Source organism: Arvicola amphibius, chromosome 11 (assembly GCF_903992535.2).
Source record: "Arvicola amphibius chromosome 11, mArvAmp1.2, whole genome shotgun sequence".
Lineage (NCBI taxonomy): Eukaryota > Metazoa > Chordata > Mammalia > Rodentia > Cricetidae > Arvicola > Arvicola amphibius.
This window is the reverse complement of record NC_052057.2, coordinates 44446196-44471371: the sequence shown is the minus strand read 5'-3', so window position 1 is coordinate 44471371 and position 25176 is coordinate 44446196. Positions and strand designations below refer to the sequence as shown.

At 44.5% G+C, this 25176-nt stretch overlaps 2 protein-coding genes across 2 annotated transcripts in view; one reads left to right on the top strand and one right to left on the bottom strand.

Moving 5' to 3' along the window:
* Positions 1–3468: 3468 nt before the first annotated feature.
* The window catches only part of Acad9 (acyl-CoA dehydrogenase family member 9), a 41340-nt gene continuing 19632 nt past the window's right edge, over positions 3469–25176 (bottom strand). Inside the window, exons 12-18 of the mRNA XM_038348313.1 lie at positions 16068–16196; positions 14666–14745; positions 13838–13964; positions 13540–13617; positions 12644–12772; positions 4907–4979; positions 3469–4175 (exon numbers count right to left, since the gene is read on the bottom strand). Of these exons, the coding sequence (XP_038204241.1) occupies positions 4075–4175; positions 4907–4979; positions 12644–12772; positions 13540–13617; positions 13838–13964; positions 14666–14745; positions 16068–16196 (717 nt within the window). The 3' untranslated portion in view covers positions 3469–4074. The remainder of the gene's footprint in view (positions 4176–4906; positions 4980–12643; positions 12773–13539; positions 13618–13837; positions 13965–14665; positions 14746–16067; positions 16197–25176) is intronic.
* LOC119826822 (60S ribosomal protein L23a-like) lies at positions 5913–6380 on the top strand. Its single transcript, XM_038348314.1, has one exon. The coding sequence runs from the start codon at positions 5913–5915 to the stop codon at positions 6378–6380; it is 468 nt and encodes a 155-aa protein (XP_038204242.1).

Here is a 25176-nt window from a genome sequence, read left to right as displayed (position 1 = left end):
AGGTGGAGACAGGAATGATATGGCTGGGTAGAGAGAGGAATATGAAGGTAAGAGACAGAAGCTTAGTGTAGTCTGAGGCTTGGTGGAGAAGATGGAGTCTGAAGATGCAGTTTGAGGATAAGATTGGCTGCCTGAGCATTGGTAGAGGTAAAAGAACACAAAACAGCCACACTAGTCAGCCATACAGGCCAGGCAGTGATGGCACACACCTTTAATCCTAGCACTACAGAGGAATATAAGGTGGGACAAGACAGGAATTCGCTCTCTTTCATCTGAAGATTGCACAGAGGTGAGAGCTCTCTAGTGGCTTAGCTTTTCTGATCTTCAGGTTGAACCCCAGTATCTATCTCTGTTTTTACTATTTGTGCTACAGATTCCTGGAAATTTCCCTAACACCAGCTTCCCCCTAACTCCATGATGGCCCCCTCTATTAAGATACCTCTTCCATTGCTCTCCCACTCTGTCACTCCAACTTGACCATCTATTCCTTGTGCATGAGCTGGCATTTTGGGAGCCCATCCCCTATGGTGGGACGCCTTGCTCAGCCTTGATGCAGGGAGGGAGGGGCTTGGTCCTGCTTAAACTTGATGTGCCAGGCTTTGTTGACTCCCCATGGGAGGTCTTACCCTGAGGAGTAGATGGGGTGGAGGGAGGGGGGGAGAGTGGGGAGCAGGAGGAGGGGGAATTTTGATTGGTATGTAAAATAAATGAAAAAATAAAAAAAAAAAAAAAAGAACTGCACACACATACACAAAAGAAAATGCTGCACAGGCCTACAGCCCAGTCTAAGTCTCAGTCTAAGGTGTCCTCTCTTATTTTGTGTCCAGTTGAAATAAATCTAGTCAGCATACCCTCACATTTCAGAATCTATCATGTTTGCCTCAAAATGTCCTCTAAGACCTCATTTCCAGGGCCGTGTTGGGCCTCTGGCACTGTGATGAACGGAGGAACAGCCGAGTAAAAATAAGTGCCCTTTAGGAAACCAGTCACTCCAGCTGGATGATACTGGTAGGTTGGCCCAGGTCCCTGTTCAAGAGAGAACCAGGCCCTTTGGGTAAATAAACTACAAGTTTTGCATGTGTCAAAATCTGACCCAAGACCACTGCATTCTGTTATCTAAACTCCCATGTACCCTGTTATCTCTTTGACGAGGTCCCCCCCTAAATATTTAGGGCAGTTTCTTTGCTTGCAGCAGCTCCCTTCCCCTTTAATGCTCCCCCACCACCATCCCACTGTGGTAGCTTGAACATAACTGGCCTCCATGGTCTTATAGGGAGTAGCATGTAAGGTGTGGCTTTGTTGGAATGTGTATGGCCTTGCAGGAAGAACTGTCACTGTGGAGGCAGGCTTTGAGGTTTCTTATGCTTAGGGTATCCCCACCCGTGTCTCATTCGACTTCCGGTTGCCTGTAAGATAGAGGACTCTGAGCTACTTCTCCAGTACCAAGTCTACCTGCACGCGGCCATGCTCCCAACCATGATAATGGACCTCTGAAACTGTAAGCAAGCTACCCCAATTCAATGTTTTCCTTTTTAAGAGTTGCCATGGTCATAGGTATCTCTCCACAGCAATAAAATGCCTAAGACACATACCCAACTTAAACGATCCCATAAATATCCAAACTCCCATTTGGTGGCACTGTTCTTCCTTTTCAGAGACACACGGCAGTTCATGCCCCAATAAAGCTTTGTTCTTTGGCCTCATTAGTCTTGCTCTCCTGTAAACCTTACAGATATTAAGTGGCTGGATCTCATGATCTGTGGCTTTTTTTTTAAACTTTTGGTTATTGTATCCTTAATGACTTCCCTCAGTGAAAACTGAAGGCACGTCTGTCATGATTGTTCTCCACACAGAACACCACCTCATATTATAAATGAATTCATTGCATGTCAAAGTACCAGAGCCTTTGAGTCCCTGGCTTGTTCTGAACCACTTGCCCTGGTTCGGCAAGTGAGCACCCAAGCTATGTAAAGGCTTCATCTGTCATCTCCAAATTCCATATGAATGTTGTTCCACCTACAGAATTCAGACGCTGCTTCAGTGTTCTCTGCCATTTCTAAAAAACAGATTTGTAATTTAAGAAATATTTGGTAGAGTGCTTGCCAGGCACACACAAGGTCCTGGGCTGGATCAGCAGCACCACCAGAAGACTCAACAAGACAAAAGTCAAAACCAAGCTGTGTAACCACAACACAATGTGCAAGTTTTATGGATAGGAACCTAATTCTTCTAATAAAACCCTAAAGTGGAATGCCAGGAATCCGGCAGTCATTGGACTATGCTTACAGCTGCAACTAAGGGCTTCCCAGCAGATTCTGGTTAGTTTGAGGACCGTTTTGGCAGAATGCAAAACCATTCATGGATTCCCTGGAAGCAGGGAGCTTTCAGAGGACCACGGAGTGGAGGGCTGAAAGGGCAGTTTTGTATTAAGTTATTCTGATAAACTACTTTGAATCCTTGAAACCAGTTAGTCCTCAGGAGCTCTGCTGTCTATACTAGGACAAAGTGAATCACCCAGAATCCCAGGTGATCCAATACCCATCTCTTTCTGGGGCTGTATGTGCTCACCTCAATTCTGAAGTCCACAGATGTTAAGTGTCAGCAGGCCTACGCTCCCTCTAGAGCAGTGGTTCTCAACCAACGGGTCTCCACCCCTTTTAGGGTCCAACGAACGATCCTTTCACAAGGGCCACATATCAGATATCATATACTTATATTACAACTCAATTATAATTTGCTACAAGATAGTAACAAAATTACAGTTACAAAGTAGTCCTTATGGATTGCCTTTTCCATAGTTGCTCTGTAGCCATTTGTGGGACAGACTGTTCTCTGCATTGATTTGTTTGTATGCGTTTGATAATCAATTGACAGATTAAGTAGGCCAGTTTGGGGCTGTTCTGTCCCACTGATCTGTTCATCTATGCCTTCCAACCATACATTAAAAAAATTACTGTACTTTACAGTAAGTGCTTGGAACTAGATGTACAGGTTCTTAAAGTGTTTTTCTAGTCTTATGACATCTCTTCAAGGTTTAGTTGGTATATTTTAGGAATTAAATTGGCATTTTGCTTAGTCTATAGGTGAAGATGAAAAAGCTTATTTATTAGCTCAGGCGTTTAGAAAGGACTGTTGGGTTCTCAGCTCTCAATTCACATCAACCCTCTTCCAAAGCCTAGAGAACATTGGTAAAAAGAGGGGTGGAAAGAATCTATGCACAAGAGCAAGCCAACAAGTCAACATTCTCAGGCAGCACTAATTAGACTCAGTGGGTTGGGGAAAAAAAAAAAGATGTAGGGAGGTGAGCATGTTGGGGATGCCAGATGAATAAAAGGGGGGAGCTGGGAGTAGATATGACCAAGATACATTATTTACATGATCAAAACTATCAAAGAATAAATAACATTCTATTAAAATAAAACTAACCAACCTCTTGGAATAATCCTAACAAAGGAAGTGACAGATCTCTACAATACCCAAGAAGACATTTTATTGTTAAGACACCCTCATGATTGGAAGATGGGACATGAATAGTGATACTTTACATTCTTTTCTATTAGAAGGTTCCTTACACAGACTATATGCGGTTTTAGTAGGTGATATGGACTCAGCTTGCTTCTTCAGTGTATAGTTTAGTAGGAATGGCTACCTACACCCTAGTTCCCTGTGAACTTTGTGCCATAGAAGTGAGCCATTTCCATGGAGATCAATGATCATTTGTAGCCACACATAGGAGCCACCACTAATCTGGTTCCATCTTTCTTTAACAATTTGGTTCGTCCGTCCGCCCATCCGTCCATCCTTCCTTGCTTCCTTCCTTCCTTGCTTCCTTCCTTCCTTGCTTCCGTCTTTCCTTCCTTCCTTCCTTTCCTTCACAAGATGGTATCTCTTGGACGCAGGACCTACAGGCCAACACCTACCTACCACTCTTTTGCAGAGCAATAGTTGTTCATACTATTGCTTTACTATATACAAATGACACAGAGTCCACAAGGATCAAGGATTCAGTCTTCTGAAGATGCTGAATAATGTTAACCTGGGCTAGGTAGTAGGTACAGGGGCACTGTCCTAGCCTCAGGATGTCCTGTCCAGAGGGTGGGCACATATGTAGGCTTGCTTCTCAAGGATCTGCTGAGACACTTTCTTAATCTGCTCATCCAGGTTTTCTGGAGAATCTGTAAGAGGAGAAAGGAGCATAGGTAATCCTTTTGCAACATGGTAATACAAAGAGGTTCAAGGAGTGTATTTCTACCTAAGTCAGTTCCCCCATTGGACTAACTGTACCCAAGGATACCCCCCTTTAGATCACTAGGGTGAAAAGACCCTGCTTGTTAACTGGCTCCTGGGAAGGTCATTCACTATGCTCCACAGTATATCACAGTCCTGCAAGCCATGTAGGGCCCCTGGGCTGGGCTCTGCAGCTGCAGGCTATATATCTTCAGTAAGGGTTGTAATGGCCCTCTCCACTCTAACTGGCAACAGGGCTACGCTCTTCAGACTGCCATGCCCAGGTAAACCAGGTCATATTTCAAAACAGGGACAAGCAGTTACTGAAGAGAAAAAGCATTTCAAATGAGAAGTAGCCTGTCTTCCAGGCCAAAACTTCTGGAGAAGCCATTTTGTCACCTCTGCAGCACACCACAGTTCTGTAAATCATTTTGGCTGGAGTCTGCGGCTAAAGAGACAAGGATAATGGCCGTCTCCTTCTTTCGGGATCTCTCTTAAACAGACACCAGCATATCCTACAGAGGAGGCCTTAGTATGTAGGGATGTACTTGATCTAGCAAGCCCTCTACTGTGAGCCCAAACCACTTTCCTGGCAGCAAGCTTTGGGAGGAAATAGAGCACCAAGGGCTATGGATGCTGGCTGGACCGGGCGCCTGCTTTCCACAGGCCAGTCACTCACACTTGTCCAGCTGAGACAGGCTGAAGAGGTTCTGGTAATAAGCTTCCACACAGAACATGTTGGCCAGCAGAACCTAGAGAACCAAAGTCAGAGGGACAGCAACTGAGAGCTCTGAAGTGGATCTTTAAAGTCAAAGAAATCCAGCCTATTGCCACATCGGGTGTGACATCTTGTGCAAAAAAGCCTGGCTCAGAAGTTACATAGCGGTTTTTTCAGGTGTCCTGCTCCTGTACTAAGGCCATCCACCCAAAGGGGTCAGACTCTGGCCTCCAGGCAGGTCTGAGGATTTCTGCGGAGGGGTGCGGGCTCCTTCAGATTGTGCTGCCAGGTTCGCTGTGTGATGTTCCATCCCGCCCTGCCCCCACCTTGGCCCTTTTGTCTGGGCAGCGTCCCTGGGCTGCCTGGAATCCCTGATCCTGTGCCCTGAACTTCCATCTGGACTGGCGAGTGAGTGCAGACCCTGGGGCAACCTGCCCTGGAAGAGAGCACAGACCCCCTCATCCCAGCTCCCTCTGCAGGCTTGTCTTTGTTTCTCACGTCCCTGCCTCTCCCAAGCCTTCCCTAGTGTTTTCAGGTGTCCTGCTCCTGTACTAAGGCCATCCACCCTAAGGGGTCAGACTCTGGCCTCCAGGCAGGTCTGAGGATTCCTGCAAAGGGAGTGTGGGCTTCTTTAGATTGTGACGCAAGGAATAGGTCCTCCTCTGGCACTGGGGAGATCCAGCCAGTTTCAGTCACAGCAAAGTTTGGTCTAGGAAACCAAGCGCCTCCAGGCTCCTTTTGAAGGAAGAGATGGGCAGGCGCCAATGCAGAAGCTCCTCCAACAACATGAAGGGCAACATGCCATCACCACAATCCAGACATCCTGAAACAACAAGAATTGAACACCCTACCCCAGAAGATAGAGAAGAAACCGACCTTAAACAGTACTTTATGAAAATAATAGAGGACCTTAAACAGGAGGTAAAAAAACTGCCATAAAGAAATGGAGATGAGCCTTTTCGTCAAGATGGCGCCGAAAGCGAAGAAGGAAGCTCCTGCCCCTCCCAAAGCAGAAGCTAAAGCGAAGGCCTTGAAAGCCAAGAAGGCAGTGCTGAAAGGCGTCCACAGCCACAAAAAGAAGATTCGCACATCGCCCACCATTCGGCGGCCCAAGACCCTGCGGCTACGAAGGCAGCCTAAATACCCCCGGAAGAGCGCGCCCAGGAGGAACAAGCTTGACCACTATGCCATCATCAAATTCCCCCTGACCACCGAGTCAGCCATGAAGAAGATAGAAGACAACAACACACTTGTGTTCATTGTGGACGTCAAGGCCAACAAGCACCAGATCAAACAGGCTGTGAAGAAACTCTACGACATCGATGTGGCCAAAGTCAACACCCTCATAAGGCCCGACGGAGAGAAGAAGGCATATGTCCGGTTGGCTCCTGATTATGATGCTCTGGATGTTGCCAACAAAATTGGAATCATCTAAACTGAGTCCTGCCGGCTAATTCTAAATATACACTTTTTCAACATAAAAAAAAAAAAAAAAAAAAGAAATGGAGATGACAAACAAAAAAGGTAGACGAAATAAATAAATCTCTCAAAGATACCCAAGAAAAACAAGAAAAACAAGAAAAAGCAATCAAACAGGTAAGGGAAACAGTACAAGACCTGATAAATGAAATGGAGGTAATGAAGAAAACACAAGCTGAGGGAAGACTGGAAATGGAAACTGAATAAACGAACAGAAACTTCAGAGACAAGTATTTCCAACCGAATACAAGAGATGGAAGAAAGAATCTCGGACTCTGAAGATACTATAGAGGAAATAAATTCACAGATTAAAGAACTAAACAAATCTAACAAATTCTTAACACAAAACATCCAGGAAATCTGGAACACCATGAAAAGACCAAACCTAAGAATAATTGGGGTAGAAGAAGAAGAATTACAACTCAAAGGCCCAGAAAACATATTCAACAAAATTATAGAAGAAAACTTCCCCAACCTAAAGAAGGATGTTTCTATGAAGGTACAAGAAGCCTACAGAACACCAAATAGACTGGATCAAAAGAAAGCATCCCCAAGCCATATAATAATCAAAACACAAAACATACAGAATAAAGAACAGATATTAAGAGCTGCAAAGGAAAAAGGTCAAGTAACATATAAAGGGAAACCTATCAGAATTACACCTGATTTCTCAATGGAAACCATGAAAGCCAGAAGAGCTTGGATAGATGTGCTACAGACACTAAGGGAACATGGATGCAAGCCTAGACTACTATACCCAGCAAAGCTTGCATTCACCATTGATGGAGAAAACAAGATATTCCAGGACAAAAACAGATTTAAACAATACGTAGCCACAAATCCAGCCTTGCAGAAAGTAATAGAAGGAAAATCACAAACCAAGGAGTCCAACAACACCCATAATAACTCAGGCATCTAGCGACCCTTCACCAGCACAACTAGAAGAAGGGAAACACACAAACTCTACTACAAAAAAAATAACCGGAGTTAACAACCACTGGTCATTAATATCACTTAATATCAATGGACTCAATTCACCTATAAAAAGGCACAGGCTAAGAGACTGGATACGAAAACAGAATCCAACATTTTGCTGTTTACAAGAAACACACCTCAACCACAAAGACAGACACCTACTCAGAGTAAAGGGTTGGGAAAAGGTTTATCAAGCAAATGGACCTAAGAAACAAGCCGGTGTGGCCATACTAATTTCCGACACAGTTGACTTCAAACTAAAATCAATCAGAAGAGATGGAAAGGGACACTTTATACTCATAACAGGAAAAGTCCTTCAGAATGAAGTCTCAATCCTGAATATCTATGCCCCTAATATAAAAGCTCCCACTTATGTAAAAGAAACACTTCTAGAACTCAAGGCAGCCATCAAACCACACACATTAATAGTTGGAGACTTCAACACTCCTCTCTCACCAATGGACAGGTCAATCAGACAGAAACCTAACAGAGAATTGAAAGACTTAATGGAGGTAATGAACCAAATGGACTTCACAGACATCTATAGAACATTCCACCCAAATAGGAAAGAATATACCTTCTTCTCTGCGGCTCATGGAACCTTTTCGAAAATTGACCATATACTTGGTAACAAAGCAAACTTCCACAGTTACAAAAAAATATTAGTAACCACCTGTGTCTTATCAGATCACCATGGATTAAAATTAGAAATCAACAACAATGCTACCCCCAGAAAGCCCACAAACTCATGGAAACTGAACAGTCAACTACTGAACCACACCTGGGTCAAGGAAGAAATAAAGAAAGAAATTAAAGTCTTTCTTGAATTTAATGAAAACAAAGACACAACATACTCAAACCTATGGGACACAATGAAAGCAGTGCTAAGAGGAAAGTTCATAGCACTAAGTGCCCACTTAAAGAAAACGGAGAAAGCACTCATTGGAGACTTAACAACATACCTGAAAGCTCTGGAAAAAAAAGAAGCAGACTCACCTAGGAGAAGTAGAAGACTGGAAATAATCAAACTGAGGGCAGAAATCAACAAAATAGAAACACAGAAAACAATCCAAAGAATCAATGAAACAAGAAGCTGGTTCTTGGAGAAAATCAACAAGATTGACAAACCCTTAGCCAAACTAATCAAATGGCAGAGAGAGAACACGCAAATTAATAAGATCAGAAATGAAAAGGGGGACATAACCACAGACACAGAGGAAATTCAGAGAATCATTACATCTTACTACAAAAGCCTGTATGCCACAAAATTGGAAAATGTAAAAGAAATGGACAGTTTTTTAGATAAATACCATATACCAAAGTTAAACCAGGACCAGGTAAATGCTCTAAATCGTCCTGTTAGTCGCGAAGAATTAGAAACTGTTATCAGAAACCTCCCTACCAAAAAGAGCCCAGGACCAGATGGTTTCAATGCGGAGTTCTACCAGAACTTCCAAGAAGACCTAATACCTATACTCCTTAAGGTATTTCATAATATAGAAACACAAGAGTCACTGCCAAATTCCTTCTATGAAGCTACAGTTACCCTGATACCTAAACCACACAAAGACTCAACCAAGAAAGAGAATTACAGGCCAATCTCACTCATGAACATTGACGCAAAAATTCTCAATAAAATACTGGCAAACCGAATCCAAGAACACATTAGAAAAATTATCCATTACGATCAAGTAGGCTTCATCCCAGAGATGCAGGGCTGGTTCAACATACGAAAATCTATCAATGTAATCCATCATATAAACAAACTGAAGGAAAAAAACCATATGGTCATCTCATTAGATGCTGAAAAAGCATTTGACAAAATTCAGCACCCTTTTATGATAAAGGTCTTGGAGAGATTAGGGATACAAGGGTCATTCCTAAATATAATAAAAGCTATTTACAGCAAGCCGACAGCTAACATCAAATTAAACGGAGAGAAACTCAAGGCTATCCCACTAAATTCAGGAACACGACAAGGCTGTCCACTCTCTCCTTATCTCTTCAATATAGTGCTTGAAGTTCTAGCAATAGCAATAAGACAACGTAAGGGAATCAAGGGGATTCAATTTGGAAAGGAAGAAGTTAAACTTTCATTATTTGCAGATGACATGATAGTATACATAAGCGACCCCAAAAACTCCACCAAAGAACTCCTACAGCTGATAAACTCCTTCAGTAACGTGGCAGGTTACAAGATCAACTCCAAAAAATCAGTCGCCCTCCTATACACAAAGGATAAGGAAGCAGAGAGGGAAATCAGAGAAGTATCACCTTTCACAATAGCCACAAATAGCATAAGATATCTGGGAGTATCTCTAACCAAGGAAGTGAAGGATTTATTTGACAAGAACTTTAAGTCTTTGAAGAAAGAAATTGAAGAGGATACCAGAAAATGGAAGGATCTCCCCTGCTCGTGGACTGGGAGGATCAACATAGTAAAAATGGCAATTCTACCAAAAGCAATCTATAGATTCAATGCAATCCCAATCAAGGTCCCATTAAAATTCTTCACAGAGATTGAGAGGACAATAATCAACTTTATATGGAAAAACAAGAAACCCAGGATAGCCAAAAAAATCTTATACAATAAAGGTTCTTCTGGAGGCATTACCATCCCTGACCTCAAACTCTATTACAAAGCTACAGTATTGAAAACGGCTTGGTATTGGCATAAAAACAGAGAGGTTGACCAATGGAATCGTATAGAAGACCCGGATCTTAAACCACAAACCTATGAACACCTGATTTTTGATAAAGGAGCCAAAAGTACACAATGGAAGAAAGAGGGCATCTTCAACAAATGGTGCTGGCATAACTGGATGTCAACCTGTAGAAGAATGAAAGTAGATCCATATCTATCACCATGCACAAAACTCAAGTCCAAATGGATTAAAGACCTCAATATTAATTTGAACACATTGAGCTTGATAGAGGAGAAAGTGGGAAGTACTCTACAACAAATGGGCACAGGGAACCGTTTCCTGCGCATAACCCCAGCTGCACAGACTTTAAGGGCAACATTGAATAAATGGGACCTCCTGAAGTTGAGCAGCTTCTGTAAACCAAAGGACATTGTCACTAAGACACAAAGGCAGCCTACTGACTGGGAAAAGATCTTCACCAACCCTTCAACTGACAAAGGTCTGATCTCTAAAATATATAAGGAACTCAAGAGACTAGACGGTAAAATGCCAATTAACCCAATTAAAAAATGGGGCACTGAACTGAACAGAGAATTCTCAACAGAAGAAGTTCGAATGGCCAAAAGACACTTAAGGTCATGCTCAACCTCCCTAGCTATCAGGGAAATGCAAATCAAAACAACTTTGAGATATCATCTTACACCTGTCAGATTGGCTAAAATCCAAAACACCAATAATAACCTTTGCTGGAGAGGTTGTGGGGTGAGGGGTACACTCATCCATTGCTGGTGGGAATGCACACTTGTGCAACCACTTTGGAAAGCAGTGTGGCGGTTTCTCAGGAAATTCGGGATCAACCTACCCCAGGACCCAGCAATTCCACTATTGGGAATCTACCCAAGAGATGCCCAATCATACAACAAAAGCATATGCTCATCTATGTTCATAGCAGCATTATTTGTAATAGCCAGATCCTGGAAACAACCTAGATGCCCTTCAGTGGAAGAATGGATGAAGAAACTGTGGAATATATACATGCTAGAATACTACTCAGCGGTAAAAAACAATGACATCTTGAATTTTGTAGGCAAATGGATGGAAATAGAAAACACTATTCTGAGTGAGGTAACCCAGACCCATAAAGATGAACATGGGATGTACTCACTCATAATCGGTTTCTAGCCATAATTAAAGGACATCGAGCCTATAATTTGGGATCCTTGAGAAGATAATAAGAAGGTGAACGCCCCCAAAAAGATATAGTAATCCTCCTGGATATTGGAAGTAGACACGATCGCCAGGCAAAAATTGGGAACTTGAGGGTTGGGTGAGACGCGGCCAAGGGAAGATGGGGAGAGAAAAGCGTGAAAGGGAGAATGGGGGGAGCTCGGAGGAATGGGATGCTTGGGATACAGGAAGGGTGGATATGGGAGCAGGGAAGCATATATCTTAATTTAGGGAGCCACCTGAGGGTTGTCAAGAGACTTGACCCTAGAGGGGTTCCCAGGTTTCCAGGGAGACGCCCCCAGTTAGTTCCTTGGGCAGCTGAGGAGTGGGAGCCTGAAAAAGCCAGTTCCTATAGCCATACTGATGAATTTCTTGCATATCACCATAGAACCTCCACCTGGCGATAGATGAAGAAAATGACAGAGCCCCACACTGGAGCACCAGACTGTGCTCCTAAGGTCCTGATGAGGAGCAGAAGGAGAGAGAACATGAGAAAGAAAGTCAGGACCGTGAGGGGTGCGTTCACCCATGGAGACGGTGGGACAGAACTAACGGGATATCACCAACTCCAGTTGGATTGGGACTGATGGATCATGGCCGACGGTGGAGGCTGACGGAGAAGCCAAGGACAAAGGCGCTGATCTTTGACTATTCTGCATGGACAGGCTCTGTGTGAGCCTTCTCAGCTTGGTTGATCACCTTCCTGGACCAGGGGGGAGTTGGGAGGACCTTGGTCTTAACATAGAGTAGGGAACCCTGATGGCCTCTTGGCCTGAAAAGGGAGGGTGGGAGGGTATGGGGGGAGGGGAGGGGAGGGGAGGGGAGGGGAGGGAAGGGGAAGGAAGAGGGGAGGAGATGGAAATTTTTTAAATAAAAAAAAAAAAAAAAAAAAAAAAAAAGTTACATAGCACCATGACCAGGAGCAGGCTCCTTGGGATCTCTGAGACGGCTTCTGTCTCTGGGAAGCGTGCACCCATGGCCTATTTGGAATAATGTGTATCAAGAGCCTGGTAAACAGGAGTTGCTAATGACCAAACCTGCTTCCCCCTGCAGGGTGAGGAAAGTGTAGTGCAGGGAATGAGGGTGGGCTTGTCACTCACCTGCCTCCTGCCCGAGACTAAAGGCCAGGATCAGAAGCAGCACTGACATGGCCACAGCACAGCAACCTCATCCACCCATCTCTGAAACTCCTCCTTGGGGCTGGAGGCTCAGCCTCTCTAGTGCAGGAGTCCCCAAAAAGCCATACTACCCAACTTCTCCCTCCAGGCTTCATTAAAGCACAGTAGGTAAGGGCCTGCCCCTGTAGCCACAACCCCGGCAAACTCATTAAGGCTTCTGTTTACTATTTCCTGTGTAGGGCTGTGCAACTCACCTCATGGTCGTGATTCGGGAGCCCAGTTCGGATGGAGCGGCTGGCCCGTGACAACACGGCAGTCATGGCATACAGGTTGATGAGGATGTTGGCCACCCGCTTCAGCACCAGCTGCTCCTCTACAATGGTCTGGGGACAGAGGTTAGGAGTGGTGACCAATGATGCTTTTCCCTTCTCTATACTTGGGCATATGTCAAGGCTTAAACAGGTCTCAGAAGCCTGTCAGGAGCTTAGTGCACTCAACGTCACCTTCAGGAAGACTCCCCACAGACATTAGCTCGAGTTCAGCCCCAGGTAGGTGGGCCCTCCAGGTATTTCACTGAGCCACTCTTTGGTTGGAAGGTACTTAGAACACTGAATAATTCACTCAGCAGGGCCCCTCCATAGGCAGTGCTGGCCGGCAGTTCCATGTTCTAGGCCTGGACTCACAGGTGGACAATCAGCCCGAAGTGGACCCATGGCTACTGACCGTGTGGGAGTATAAGTATGGGAGGCAGTATCCTGATGTGGGATTCCCCTCTGTATGCTGTAAATATGTTTTATAACCATTGGCTAATAAAGAAGCTGCTTTGGGCCTGTGGCAGGGCAGAATACAGTAAGGCTCAGGGAAAACTAAACTGAATACTGGGAGAAAGAAGGTGGAGTCAGAGAGGTGCTAGGTAGCTACCAAAGGAGACAGATGCCAAAACTTTACTGGTAGGCCACAACCTTATGGTAATACACAGAATAATAGAAATGGGTTAATTTAAGATTTAATAGCTAGCAATATGCTTAAGTGATTGGTCAAGCAGTGTTGTAATTAATACATTTCTGTGTGATTATTTCGGATCTGGGGCCCAAGAAAGAACAAGCAGCCTCTGTCTACAGTATCCCATGCCCAGGCAGGACCCACTTACCTTTCCAAACCGGAGTAACAGGGTTTCAACAGTCCGACCAAAGTAATACACATTTTCCTCAAGCTTGTTGGCACTGTCCTGTCAGCGAAGAAGACAGGCTTGGATTCTCTACCCATGATGTTCCACTTGACCCACCTAGTGTTCAGACTGGAGCTCCAGTGAAAGGGCAGAGGTGGAGTGGGGTGCCTGAGTGTACAACTGTCCTGCAGGAGCCCGGATGCTAGCCACAGCCTTCTGGATTGGGAATACCTGGCAGGAGGGGACCCAGATGTGAAGTATAGACGCTGGGCATACTTACTCCAAGGCTGGGATGTACAACGGCAGGTTTGCCTGACAGTCCTAGGTCCACAGTTCGGCTCAGCGAGTCCCGAAGCTTCTGACCAATTGTCTCCATGACTGTGATCACATTGCCGCTTTTAAGCTCTCTGCAGGAAGTTCACATTCTCATGATTTAAGACTCTACAGCTCGCTCTACTGGCCAACAGTATGGCACCATGGAACTCTGGGCTTTTCTATAGCTGAGCATGTAGGCTCCATGCAGGGTGGCTTTCTCCTCCTGGCAGGGGGAAGCTTTTGTATGGCCAGCTTTCAAACAGTAAAGTAGTCTACAAAGTTCTATTAGCAGCCTGTACATGGGTTCCAGCAGGGGTCTGACTGCTCTGCCCTGGAATGAGGCCAGAGGAGATAAAGAGGGGCAGAGAAGAGAAACTAGTCTCAAACTTGCAACCTGTTAGTGGGGCACCTCTCACTCCTTAGCTTCTGGATGTCTCAGCAGTCCAGTCAACCTAATAAACATTTCCAAACACCAGGTACCCTCCAGTGTGGGAGAGGAACATTAGCAAGGGAGGGATGATAGAATTTAATGTGCCTGGAGGACAAAGACTCTAAAGGCAATGAGAACAGTTTGGGAAGGCTGCCCTTCCTGTTGCCTTTGGTGAGGGGGTTAGAGGTAGGGCTTCCAGACCCTGTCACGCTGTGCAAATGATCCTGTACTCGCTTGTGCCAGCTCTGTAGTGAGCCTGAGTGCAGGCTGCACTACCCACCCACTGTTCCAAGATTGGGCAGTCTTTTCTCTGGCCTCTGCTGACAGGTAGGGACCAATAACAGATGGGAAAATAGCACATACTTGATCCTTGAGGTCAGGATGCGTCCAGCATGCTGCAGGCCTGTCAGGGCAATGAACAACCGAAGAATCTCATTGGTTCCCTGCAGCCAGAAGTGTGAAGGTCAAAGCAGTCCAGCAGTGCAGTCTAACTGGACAAATGCAGCCACTACCCACTGTCCAGATGGTACACAGGCTGCCACTGAAGCAGCTTGGGAACAAGACACAGAAGCAGGCTGTGGCTTGGTGTTAGGCAACACACGGGAAGGGTAGAAAGGCTGACCAGATGGTATGGCCTCCTACTGGGACACTTACCTCACAGCTGTCCTGCATAGTCCATACCTTTTTCTAGGTCCCAGAAACCTTATTAGAACTGAAGCCAGGTTTCCCTGGGCAATGAAGGGATGTGATGACCAGGACACAGAAAGTGTGGAACAGATAACCCATGGCTCTGGGGGTTATCTTAGATCAGAATCCTTGGGGAAGCTACAGACAGCTGAGCAGTAGTAGCTTGAAGCTCCTCGGGGGAACACCCCCCTCCACACACACACACACACACACACACACACACACACACACTGCTTCTCTATGCAAGAACAGTACCCACCAGCTACTAGGCTTCTAATACAATTCTACTATAGAACAGGAAGCTGTAGGCTACTGACCCAAGCTTCACAGCCCAGCACCATCCTGTAGTTGGACTGGCACCAAGGAGAGAGAAGATTTCCTGGGAGGAAAAGCTGGGCATGGAAGCTCTCGTGGTTCTTGCCCCCAGCTCTGAACAAAGTCTGCCTCACATTAAAACTTCCTCAACCTTCTATAAATTATGGTCCCAAGAACAAACCCTGCTGGACCACACCACGTTGCCAGGAACTCTGAGTAATCCAGACCTTTCCCTGCAGGAATGGCCAATAGAGAGGCAACCCCCAGACAAAATGACTTAGACATGCCTGGCTCTTCGAGAAGCCAACCCTTCTGCTATTAGACTTTGGCTGATAAGGCAGAGATGTTGACTGGGACCACAACCAGGGAGACCTCCTACTGGAGCCGAACGAGTCAGCTTAGCTTCAGTTCACGGAGTGAAAGCATATCCTAGAGTACGGATGGAAGCAGAACGGGAGCTGGACTGGAATCCTGCCCTGCCAGAACTACAGCAATCACCGTGAAGCTACGGGCCCAGCGGAAAAGGCCTTCAGGAGCATGATCTGAAGGGGCTGCTGGGCTCTCCCAGCCTGACTCCCTCTACAAAGCCAGAGAGGGTGGAAGCACTGGTATGTGGCTGAGGGTTCAGCCAGAGGACAGCCTGCTATGCCATTTTAGGTCATTTCTGGGGACTTAGTGATCTCTCAGGGCTAGGAAGGCTGAGAAGAGCACAGGGGTATCACTAAAGGGTGTACAGGGAAGCACGGTCAGCAGGGATACTCACCTCAAAAATGAGAAGGATGCGGGCATCACGCAGCATACGCTCATAGGGGTAGTCCTTCATGTAGCCCGAGCCCCCAAGGATCTGTAGAGCCTCACTCACACACTGCCAGGCAGCCTCGGAGCTGAACACCTGCCACAGGCCCAGACAAGGTTAGAGCCTGGTGGGAGTGCTCCACAACCAAGTCATCCCCTTGGGTCTTCTAAGAGAAAAACCTAAGCTATGGGGAACTGAAGCCCAGAACACAGTTGGAGAATGTGTGGAAAACCTAGCTTGGAGATGAGTGGTTCAGAGAGGAACTTTCCACGTAAGCACAGGCAAATCCTTTCGCCTTCTTGGACCAGTGACCAGCCTGTGTGTTCCATCCCCAACATAACTTGTCATGCCTCTTGTGCCAACTCTGTGCTTTGTAATTCACCCAGATTTCCCCTTCTTAGACAGTGTGGCCACTCTTGTTACCCTCATGGGCTTCCTGACCACTGTCTACTGAACATCCTACAGACAGAGAAACTCAGCTCTAGGGTTGGCATATGTAATAGGTCAACTCTTGGGCACCAGTTGGACCACCTCAGACTTCCCAGTGCCCATTTCTCTGGGCTGTCACATCTTCCGGCATTTCTCTTAGGAATTCAAGTCCAGAGGCCAATTTAAGGTGGGGTTGTCATCTGTATTATAACTGAAAAAAGACCCTTTCTCAACCCAACCTTCTAGTCCATTTCCATTCCTTTAAGTCAGCTGCCAATTCCTAGAAATACTTTCTACCTCAGAATTGCCCAGTACCACAGGCAACCTGCAGTCTAGAGATCCTTTCCTAAGGTCCAGAGGACAAGAGCAACTAAGAAATAGAACACCTACCCAACAAAGACAAGACCAGATGCCAACACCTAGAATTACCTCAACTATCATTACTACAGATGCCTAGACACCAGAACAAAAATGGAAACATTAATAGTCAAGACCATGTGTCCCCTCCAGAACCCAGTACCCTCACTACAGCAGACTCTGAAATTCTACACAGCTGAAGCATAAAGCAAGAATGTTAAACAGGATACGAATAAACCCCTTAATGGAGTCTGTGAAAACACAAAGAGAATAAAATAATGAAAATAGCTTAAGACATGAAAGTAGAAATAGAACCACTAAAGAAAACCCAAACTGAAATAAAACTGGAAATGGACAATCTAGGAAGTAAGACAAAAAACCTCAGGTCAACCTCACTAACAGAGTACGAGACAAGGAGGAGAGAATATCAGGCCTTGAAGGCAATGTAGAATAAATGGATAAAGAAAATGTTAAATGTAAAAAATTCAGGCATAAAATATCCAGGAAATCTGGGACACCATGAAAAGACCAAATATACAAACAATAGTAATAAAAGACGGAGAAGAAACCCAGGTCTAAGACACAGAAAACACTGTCAACAAAACAGAAGAAAATTACCCCAACCTCAAAACAAGAACCTCAAACAGAAGCATCAGGAAATTGGTATCTACATACATATATATTTGTGCTTATTCTCTAAGAATTTTACTGTTTATCTTGACTATACCTTGATATTATAAAACTAATAAGAAGTGACATGTTATTTTAGGCACTGTAAGTTTTAGCATCTTTAGCTTTCTCAGTAATTTTATGCTGGTGCTTTTATTACCTCCATTGTATAGATAAGAATGGAGGCCAAGAGATACTCAGTGAATTGAGGTGACACGGTTAGGAACTAGCAAACTCGGGATTTGAGTCCAGGCGTCAATGCTTACTTCTACTGTTTTGCAGGTAATGGCCAACTTGTGCTTTTCCCAGGTCTTCCTGACTTCAACACTTTAAGTATCCATATCCTTGGAAACTGCCCAGTTTAGGAAACCCAAGATGGCTGATCTCTTTGTCCTTTCAGATACAACTTTCCATGGTCAGCGACTTAGTAAATAAAGCCACAATTACCTTTGTACTGTGGATTATCCAGTTCACTGATTATTAATTAGAAGAGGGGTTGATGGACAATTGATTGTTAATTAGAAGGGGGGTTGTTGGACAATGTGAAGACAGCGAGAAACTCTGCAGCACTCAGCCCTAAATGCCTTTACCATTACTGTACTCTTAAGGCTCAGGGATGGATGGATGCAGAAGGGGAGGTGGAAAGATTAGAAGAGCCAGGGGTAGTAGATGACTTTAAGGAAACAAGAGTTTCCAGACACAATAGGACTGATACACATATAAACTCAGAGACTATGACAGCAGGCACAAGACCTACACATGTTCAAGCCAGACAGAATCCCAACAAGGAGAAAGGGAAGTGGGTGCAGAGTCCCGCCCCTCGCCAAGAAGCAACCAATTGCTGCTGGGAGGAGGAATCAGTTTTCCTCACAGAGCGACAATGGCGCAGAGCCCGTGCTCCACCCAAACCCTACGCTCAGTGGGTGTGCAACACAAACCCGGCTGGCTCCGGCTCCGTGGGGAGGGAAAGAACATGAAGTTGATTGGGTAGGGAAGATCTAGGGGGATTTGAAAGAAAGTATATCAAAATAGGTTATATGAAATTCTCAAAAAAATAAATTAAAAAGTACTTAAAAAAAAAAAAAAAGCTGGGGTGGGGAGATGGCTCAGAGGTTAAGAACATTGCCTACTCTTCCAAAGGTCCTGAGTTCAATTCCCAGCAATCACATGGTGGCTCACAACCATCTGTAATGGGGTCTGGTGCCCTCTTCTGGCCTATAAGCGTACACACAGACAGAATATTGTATACAGCTGTCCCTTCCCAGCTTGCACCCAGAATCCTCCCCCCTCCCCCTGCCTCATCCTCCCTTCTTTGGGGCTTCAAAATCCCACAGCTCACCCTGTTTGGGCTCTGGGGACCTGGAATTGAGTGCACCCAGGCCGGTGGGAGGTCCCCTCCTTCATTTGACTGCCCGGGGCAAGGTAGGCCTTTGTCTGAGAGCTGCTTGGCCTGCAAGGGGACTTGACAGTCGGCCAGAGGATCCATCATTCTTTGGGGTGAGTGAGGAGTGAGTGCCCGAACCTCAGCAGCTGCCCGGAGAGGGACCACCGACATTCCACAACTCCCCCTGCCACCAGCACACTTCCTGCTCTTCCTGCAGGGGTTATTCTCCCCGGATACTGCCTCTCTCTCCCTGTCCCTTCCCAGCTTGCACCCAGAATCCTCTCCCCCCTCCCCCCCCCCCCGCCTCATCCTTCCGTCTTTGGGGCCACAAAATCCCACAGGTCAGCCTGTTTGGGCTCTGGGGACCTGGAATTGAGTGCACCCAGGCCTGTGGGAGGTCCCCTCCTACATTGGCCTGCCTGGGGCAAGGTGGGCCTTTGTCTGAGAGCTGCTTGGCCTGCAAGGGGACCTGACAGTCTGCCAGAGGATCCATCATTCTTTCGGACACTGCAGTCCTGATGACGACTTCTGGAGATGCACTTTCATACCTCGCTGACCTCTCAACACAGTAGCACCAGTGATATTTTCTTAGTTGTTCTCAGGTGTCCTGCTCCAGTTCTAAGGCCATCCACCCAAAGGGGTCAGACTCTGGCCTCCAGGCAGGTCTGAGGATTCCTGCGGAGGGGTGCGGGCTCCTTCAGATTGTGCTGCCAGGTTCGCTGTGTGGTATTCCATCCCACCCTGCCCCCACCTTGGCCCTTTTGTCTGGGCTGCGACCCTGGGCTGCCTGGAATCCCTGATTCTGTGCACTGACATTCCATCTGAACTGGTGAGTGAATGAGGACCCCGGGGCAACCTGCCCTGGAAGAGAGCACAGACCCCCTACCCCCACTTCCCTCTGCAGGCTTGTGTCTATTTCTCCCGTCCCTGTGTCTCCCAAGCTTTCCCTAGTGTTCTCAGGTGTCCTGCTCCTGTTCTAAGGCCATCCACCCAAAGGGGTCAGACTCTGGCCTCCAGGCAGGTCTGAGGATTCCTGCGGAGGGGTGCGGGCTCCTTCAGATTGTGCTGCCAGGTTTGCTGTGTGGTATACCACCAGTTCAGTTCCACCTGAACTGGTGTCCTGCTCCTGTTCTAAGGTCATCCACCCACAGGAATCAGACTCTGGCCTCCAGGCAGGTCTGGGGATTCCTGAAAGGGAGTGCGAGCTTCTTCAGATTGTGACGCAAGGAATAGGTCCTCCTCTGACACTGGGGAGATCCAACCAGTTTCAGTCACAGCAAAGATTGGTCTAGGACACCAAACGCCTCCGGGCTCCTTTTTGAAGGAAGAGATGGGCAGGCGCCAATGCAGGAGCTCCTCCAACAACATGAAAGGCAACATGACATCACCACAATCCAGACATCCCGAAACAACAAGAATTGAACACCCTACCCCAGAAGATATAGAAGAATCCGACCTTAAACAGTACTTTATGAAAATAATAGAGGACCTTAAACAGGAGGTAAAAAACTGCCATAAAGAAATGGAGATGACAAACAAAAAGGTAGACGAAATAAATAAATCTCTCAAAGATACCCAAGAAAAACAAGAAAAACAAGAAAAAGCAATCAAACAGGTAAGGGAAACAGTACAAGACCTGATAAATGAAATGGAGGTATTGAAGAAAACACAATGAGAGGGAAGACTGGAAATGGAAACTCTGAGTAAACGAACAGAAAGTTCAGAGACAAGTATTTCCAACCGAATACAAGAGATGGAAGAAAGAATCTCGGACTCTGAAGATACTATAGAGGAAATAAACTCACAGATTAAAGAACTAAACAAATCTAACAAATTCTTAACACAAAACATTCAGGAAATCTGGGACACCATGAAAAGACCAAACCTAAGAATAATTGGGGTAGAAGAAGGAGAAGAATTACAACTCAAAGGCCCAGAAAACATATTCAACAAAATTATAGAAGAAAACTTCCCCAACCTAAAGAAGGATGTTTCTATGAAGGTACAAGAAGCCTACAGAACACCAAATAGACTGGATCAAAAGAAAGCATCCCCACGCCATATAATAATCAAACACAAAACATACAGAATAAAGAACAGATATTAAGAGCTGCAAAGGAAAAAGGTCAAGTAACATACAAAGGGAAAACTATCAATTACACCTGATTTCTCAATGGAAACCATGAAAGCCAGAAGAGCTTGGATAGATGTGCTACAGACACTAAGGGAACATGGATGCAAGCCTAGACTACTATACCCAGCAAAGCTTGCATTCACCATTGATGGAGAAAACAAGATATTCCAGGACAAAAACAGATTTAAACAATACGTAGCCACAAATCCAGCCTTGCAGAAAGTAATAGAAGGAAAATCACAAACCAAGGAGTCCAACAACACCCATAATAACTCAGGCATCTAGCGACCCTTCACCAGCACAACTAGAAGAAGGGAAACACACAAACTCTACTACTAAAAATGACTGAAGTTAACAACCACTGGTCATTAATATCACTTAATATCAATGGACTCAATTCACCTATAAAAAGGCACAGGCTAAGAGACTGGATACGAAAACAAAATCCAACATTTTGCTGTTTACAAGAAACACACCTCAACCACAAAGACAGACACCTACTCAGAGTAAAGGGTTGGGAAAAGGTTTATCAAGCAAATGGACCTAAGAAACAAGCCGGTGTGGCCATACTAATTTCCGACACAGTTGACTTCAAACTAAAATCAATCAGAAGAGATGGAAAGGGACACTTTATACTCATAACAGGAAAAGTCCTTCAGAATGAAGTCTCAATCCTGAATATCTATGCCCCTAATATAAAAGCTCCCACTTATGTAAAAGAAACACTTCTAGAACTCAAGGCAGCCATCAAACCACACACATTAATAGTTGGAGACTTCAACACTCCTCTCTCACCAATGGACAGGTCAATCAGACAGAAACCTAACAGAGAATTGAAAGACTTAATGGAGGTAATGAACCAAATGGACTTAACAGACATCTATAGAACATTCCACCCAAATAGGAAAGAATATACCTTCTTCTCTGCGGCTCATGGAATCTTTTCGAAAATTGACCATATACTTGGTAACAAAGCAAACTTCCACAGTTACAAAAAAATATTAGTAACCACCTGTGTCTTATCAGATCACCATGGATTAAAATTAGAATTCAACAACAATGCTACCCCCAGAAAGCCCACAAACTCATGGAAACTGAACAGTCAACTACTGAACCACACCTGGGTCAAGGAAGAAATAAAGAAAGAAATTAAAGTCTTTCTTGAATTTAATGAAAACAAAGACACAACATACTCAAACCTATGGGACACAATGAAAGCAGTGCTAAGAGGAAAGTTCATAGCACTAAGTGCCCACTTAAAGAAAACGGAGAAAGCACTCATTGGTGACTTAACAGCACACCTGAAAGCTCTGGAAAAAAAAGAAGCAGACTCACCTAGGAGAAGTAGAAGACTGGAAATAATCAAACTGAGGGCAGAAATCAACAAAATAGAAACACAGAAAACAATCCAAAGAATCAATGAAACAAAAAGCTGGTTCTTGGAGAAAATCAACAAGATTGACAAACCCTTAGCCAAACTAATCAAACGGCAGAGGGAGAACACGCAAATTAATAAGATCAGAAATGAAAAGGGGGACATAACCACAGACACAGAGGAAATTCAGAGAATCATTAGATCTTACTACAAAAGCCTGTATGCCACAAAATTGGAAAATGTAAAAGAAATGGACAGTTTTTTAGATAAATACCATATACCAAAGTTAAACCAGGACCAGGTAAATGCTCTAAATCGTCCTGTTAGTCGCGAAGAATTAGAAACTGTTATCAGAAACCTCCCTACCAAAAAGAGCCCAGGACCAGATGGTTTCAATGCGGAATTCTACCAGAACTTCCAAGAAGACCTAATACCTATACTCCTTAAGGTATTTCATAATATAGAAACACAAGAGTCACTGCCAAATTCCTTCTATGAAGCTACAGTTACCCTGATACCTAAACCACACAAAGACTCAACCAAGAAAGAGAATTACAGGCCAATCTCACTCATGAACATTGACGCAAAAATTCTCAATAAAATACTGGCAAACCGAATCCAAGAACACATTAGAAAAATTATCCACTACGATCAAGTAGGCTTCATCCCAGAGATGCAGGGCTGGTTCAACATACGAAAATCTATCAATGTAATCCATCATATAAATAAACTGAAGGAAAAAAAACCATATGGTCATCTCATTAGATGCTGAAAAAGCATTTGACAAAATTCAGCACCCTTTTATGATAAAAGTTTTGGAGAGATTAGGGATACAAGGGTCATTCCTAAATATAATAAAAGCTATTTACAGCAAGCCGACAGCTAACATCAAATTAAACGGAGAGAAACTCAAGGCTATCCCACTAAATTCAGGAACACGACAAGGCTGTCCACTCTCTCCTTATCTCTTCAATATAGTGCTTGAAGTTCTAGCAATAGCAATAAGACAACATAAGGGAATCAAGGGGATTCAATTTGGAAAGGAAGAAGTTAAACTTTCATTATTTGCAGATGATATGATAGTATACATAAGCGACCCCAAAAACTCCACCAAAGAACTCCTACAGCTGATAAACTCCTTCAGTAACGTGGCAGGTTACAAGATCAACTCCAAAAAATCAGTCGCCCTCCTATACACAAAGGATAAGGAAGCAGAGAGGAAAATCAGTGAAGTATCACCTTTCACAATAGCCACAAATAGCATAAGATATCTGGGAGTATCTCTAACCAAGGAAGTGAAGGATTTATTTGACAAGAACTTTAAGTCCTTGAAGAAAGAAATTGAAGAGGATACCAGAAAATGGAAGGATCTCCCCTGCTCGTGGATTGGGAGGATCAACATAGTAAAAATGGCAATTCTACCAAAAGCAATCTATAGATTCAATGCAATCCCAATCAAGGTCCCATTAAAATTCTTCACAGAGATTGAGAGGACAATAATCAACTTTATATGGAAAAACAAGAAACCCAGGATAGCCAAAAAAATCTTATACAATAAAGGTACTTCTGGAGGCATTACCATCCCTGACCTCAAACTCTATTACAGAGCTACAGTATTGAAAACAGCTTGGTATTGGCATAAAAACAGAGAAGTTGACCAATGGAATCGTATAGAAGACCCGGATCTTACACCACAAACCTATGAACACCTGATTTTTGATAAAGGAGCCAAAAGTACACAATGGAAGAAAGAGGGCATCTTCAACAAATGGTGCTGGTATAACTGGATGTCAACCTGTAGAAGAATGAAAGTAGATCCATATCTATCACCATGCACAAAACTCAAGTCCAAATGGATTAAAGACCTCAATATTAATCTGAACACATTGAGCTTGATAGAGGAGAAAGTGGGAAGTACTCTACAACAAATGGGCACAGGGAACCGTTTCCTGCGCATAACCCCAGCTGCACAGACATTAAGGGCAACATTGAATAAATGGGACCTACTGAAGCTGAGCAGCTTCTGTAAAGCAAAGGACATTGTCACTAAGACACAAAGGCAGCCTACTGACTGGGAAAAGATCTTCACCAACCCTGCAACTGACAAAGGTCTGATCTCTAAAATATATAAGGAACTCAAGAGACTAGACTGTAAAATGCCAATTAACCCAATTTAAAAATGGGGCACTGAATTGAACAGAGAATTCTCAACAGAAGAAGTTCGAATGGCCAAAAGACACTTAAGGTCATGCTCAACCTCCCTAGCTATCAGGGAAATGCAAATCAAAACAACTTTGAGATATCATCTTATACCTGTCAGATTGGCTAAAATCCAAAACACCAATAATAACCTTTGCTGGAGAGGTTGTGGGGTGAGGGGTACACTCATCCATTGCTGGTGGGAATGCACACTTGTGCAACCACTTTGGAAAGCAGTGTGGCGGTTTCTCAGGAAATTCGGGATCAACCTACCCCAGGACCCAGCAATTCCACTATTGGGAATCTACCCAAGAGATGCCCAATCATACAACAAAAGCATATGCTCATCTATGTTCATAGCAGCATTATTTGTAATAGCCAGATCCTGGAAACAACCTAGATGCCCTTCAGTGGAAGAATGGATGAAGAAACTGTGGAATATATACATGCTAGAATACTACTCAGCGGTAAAAAACAATGACATCTTGAATTTTGCAGGCAAATGGATGGAAATAGAAAACACTATTCT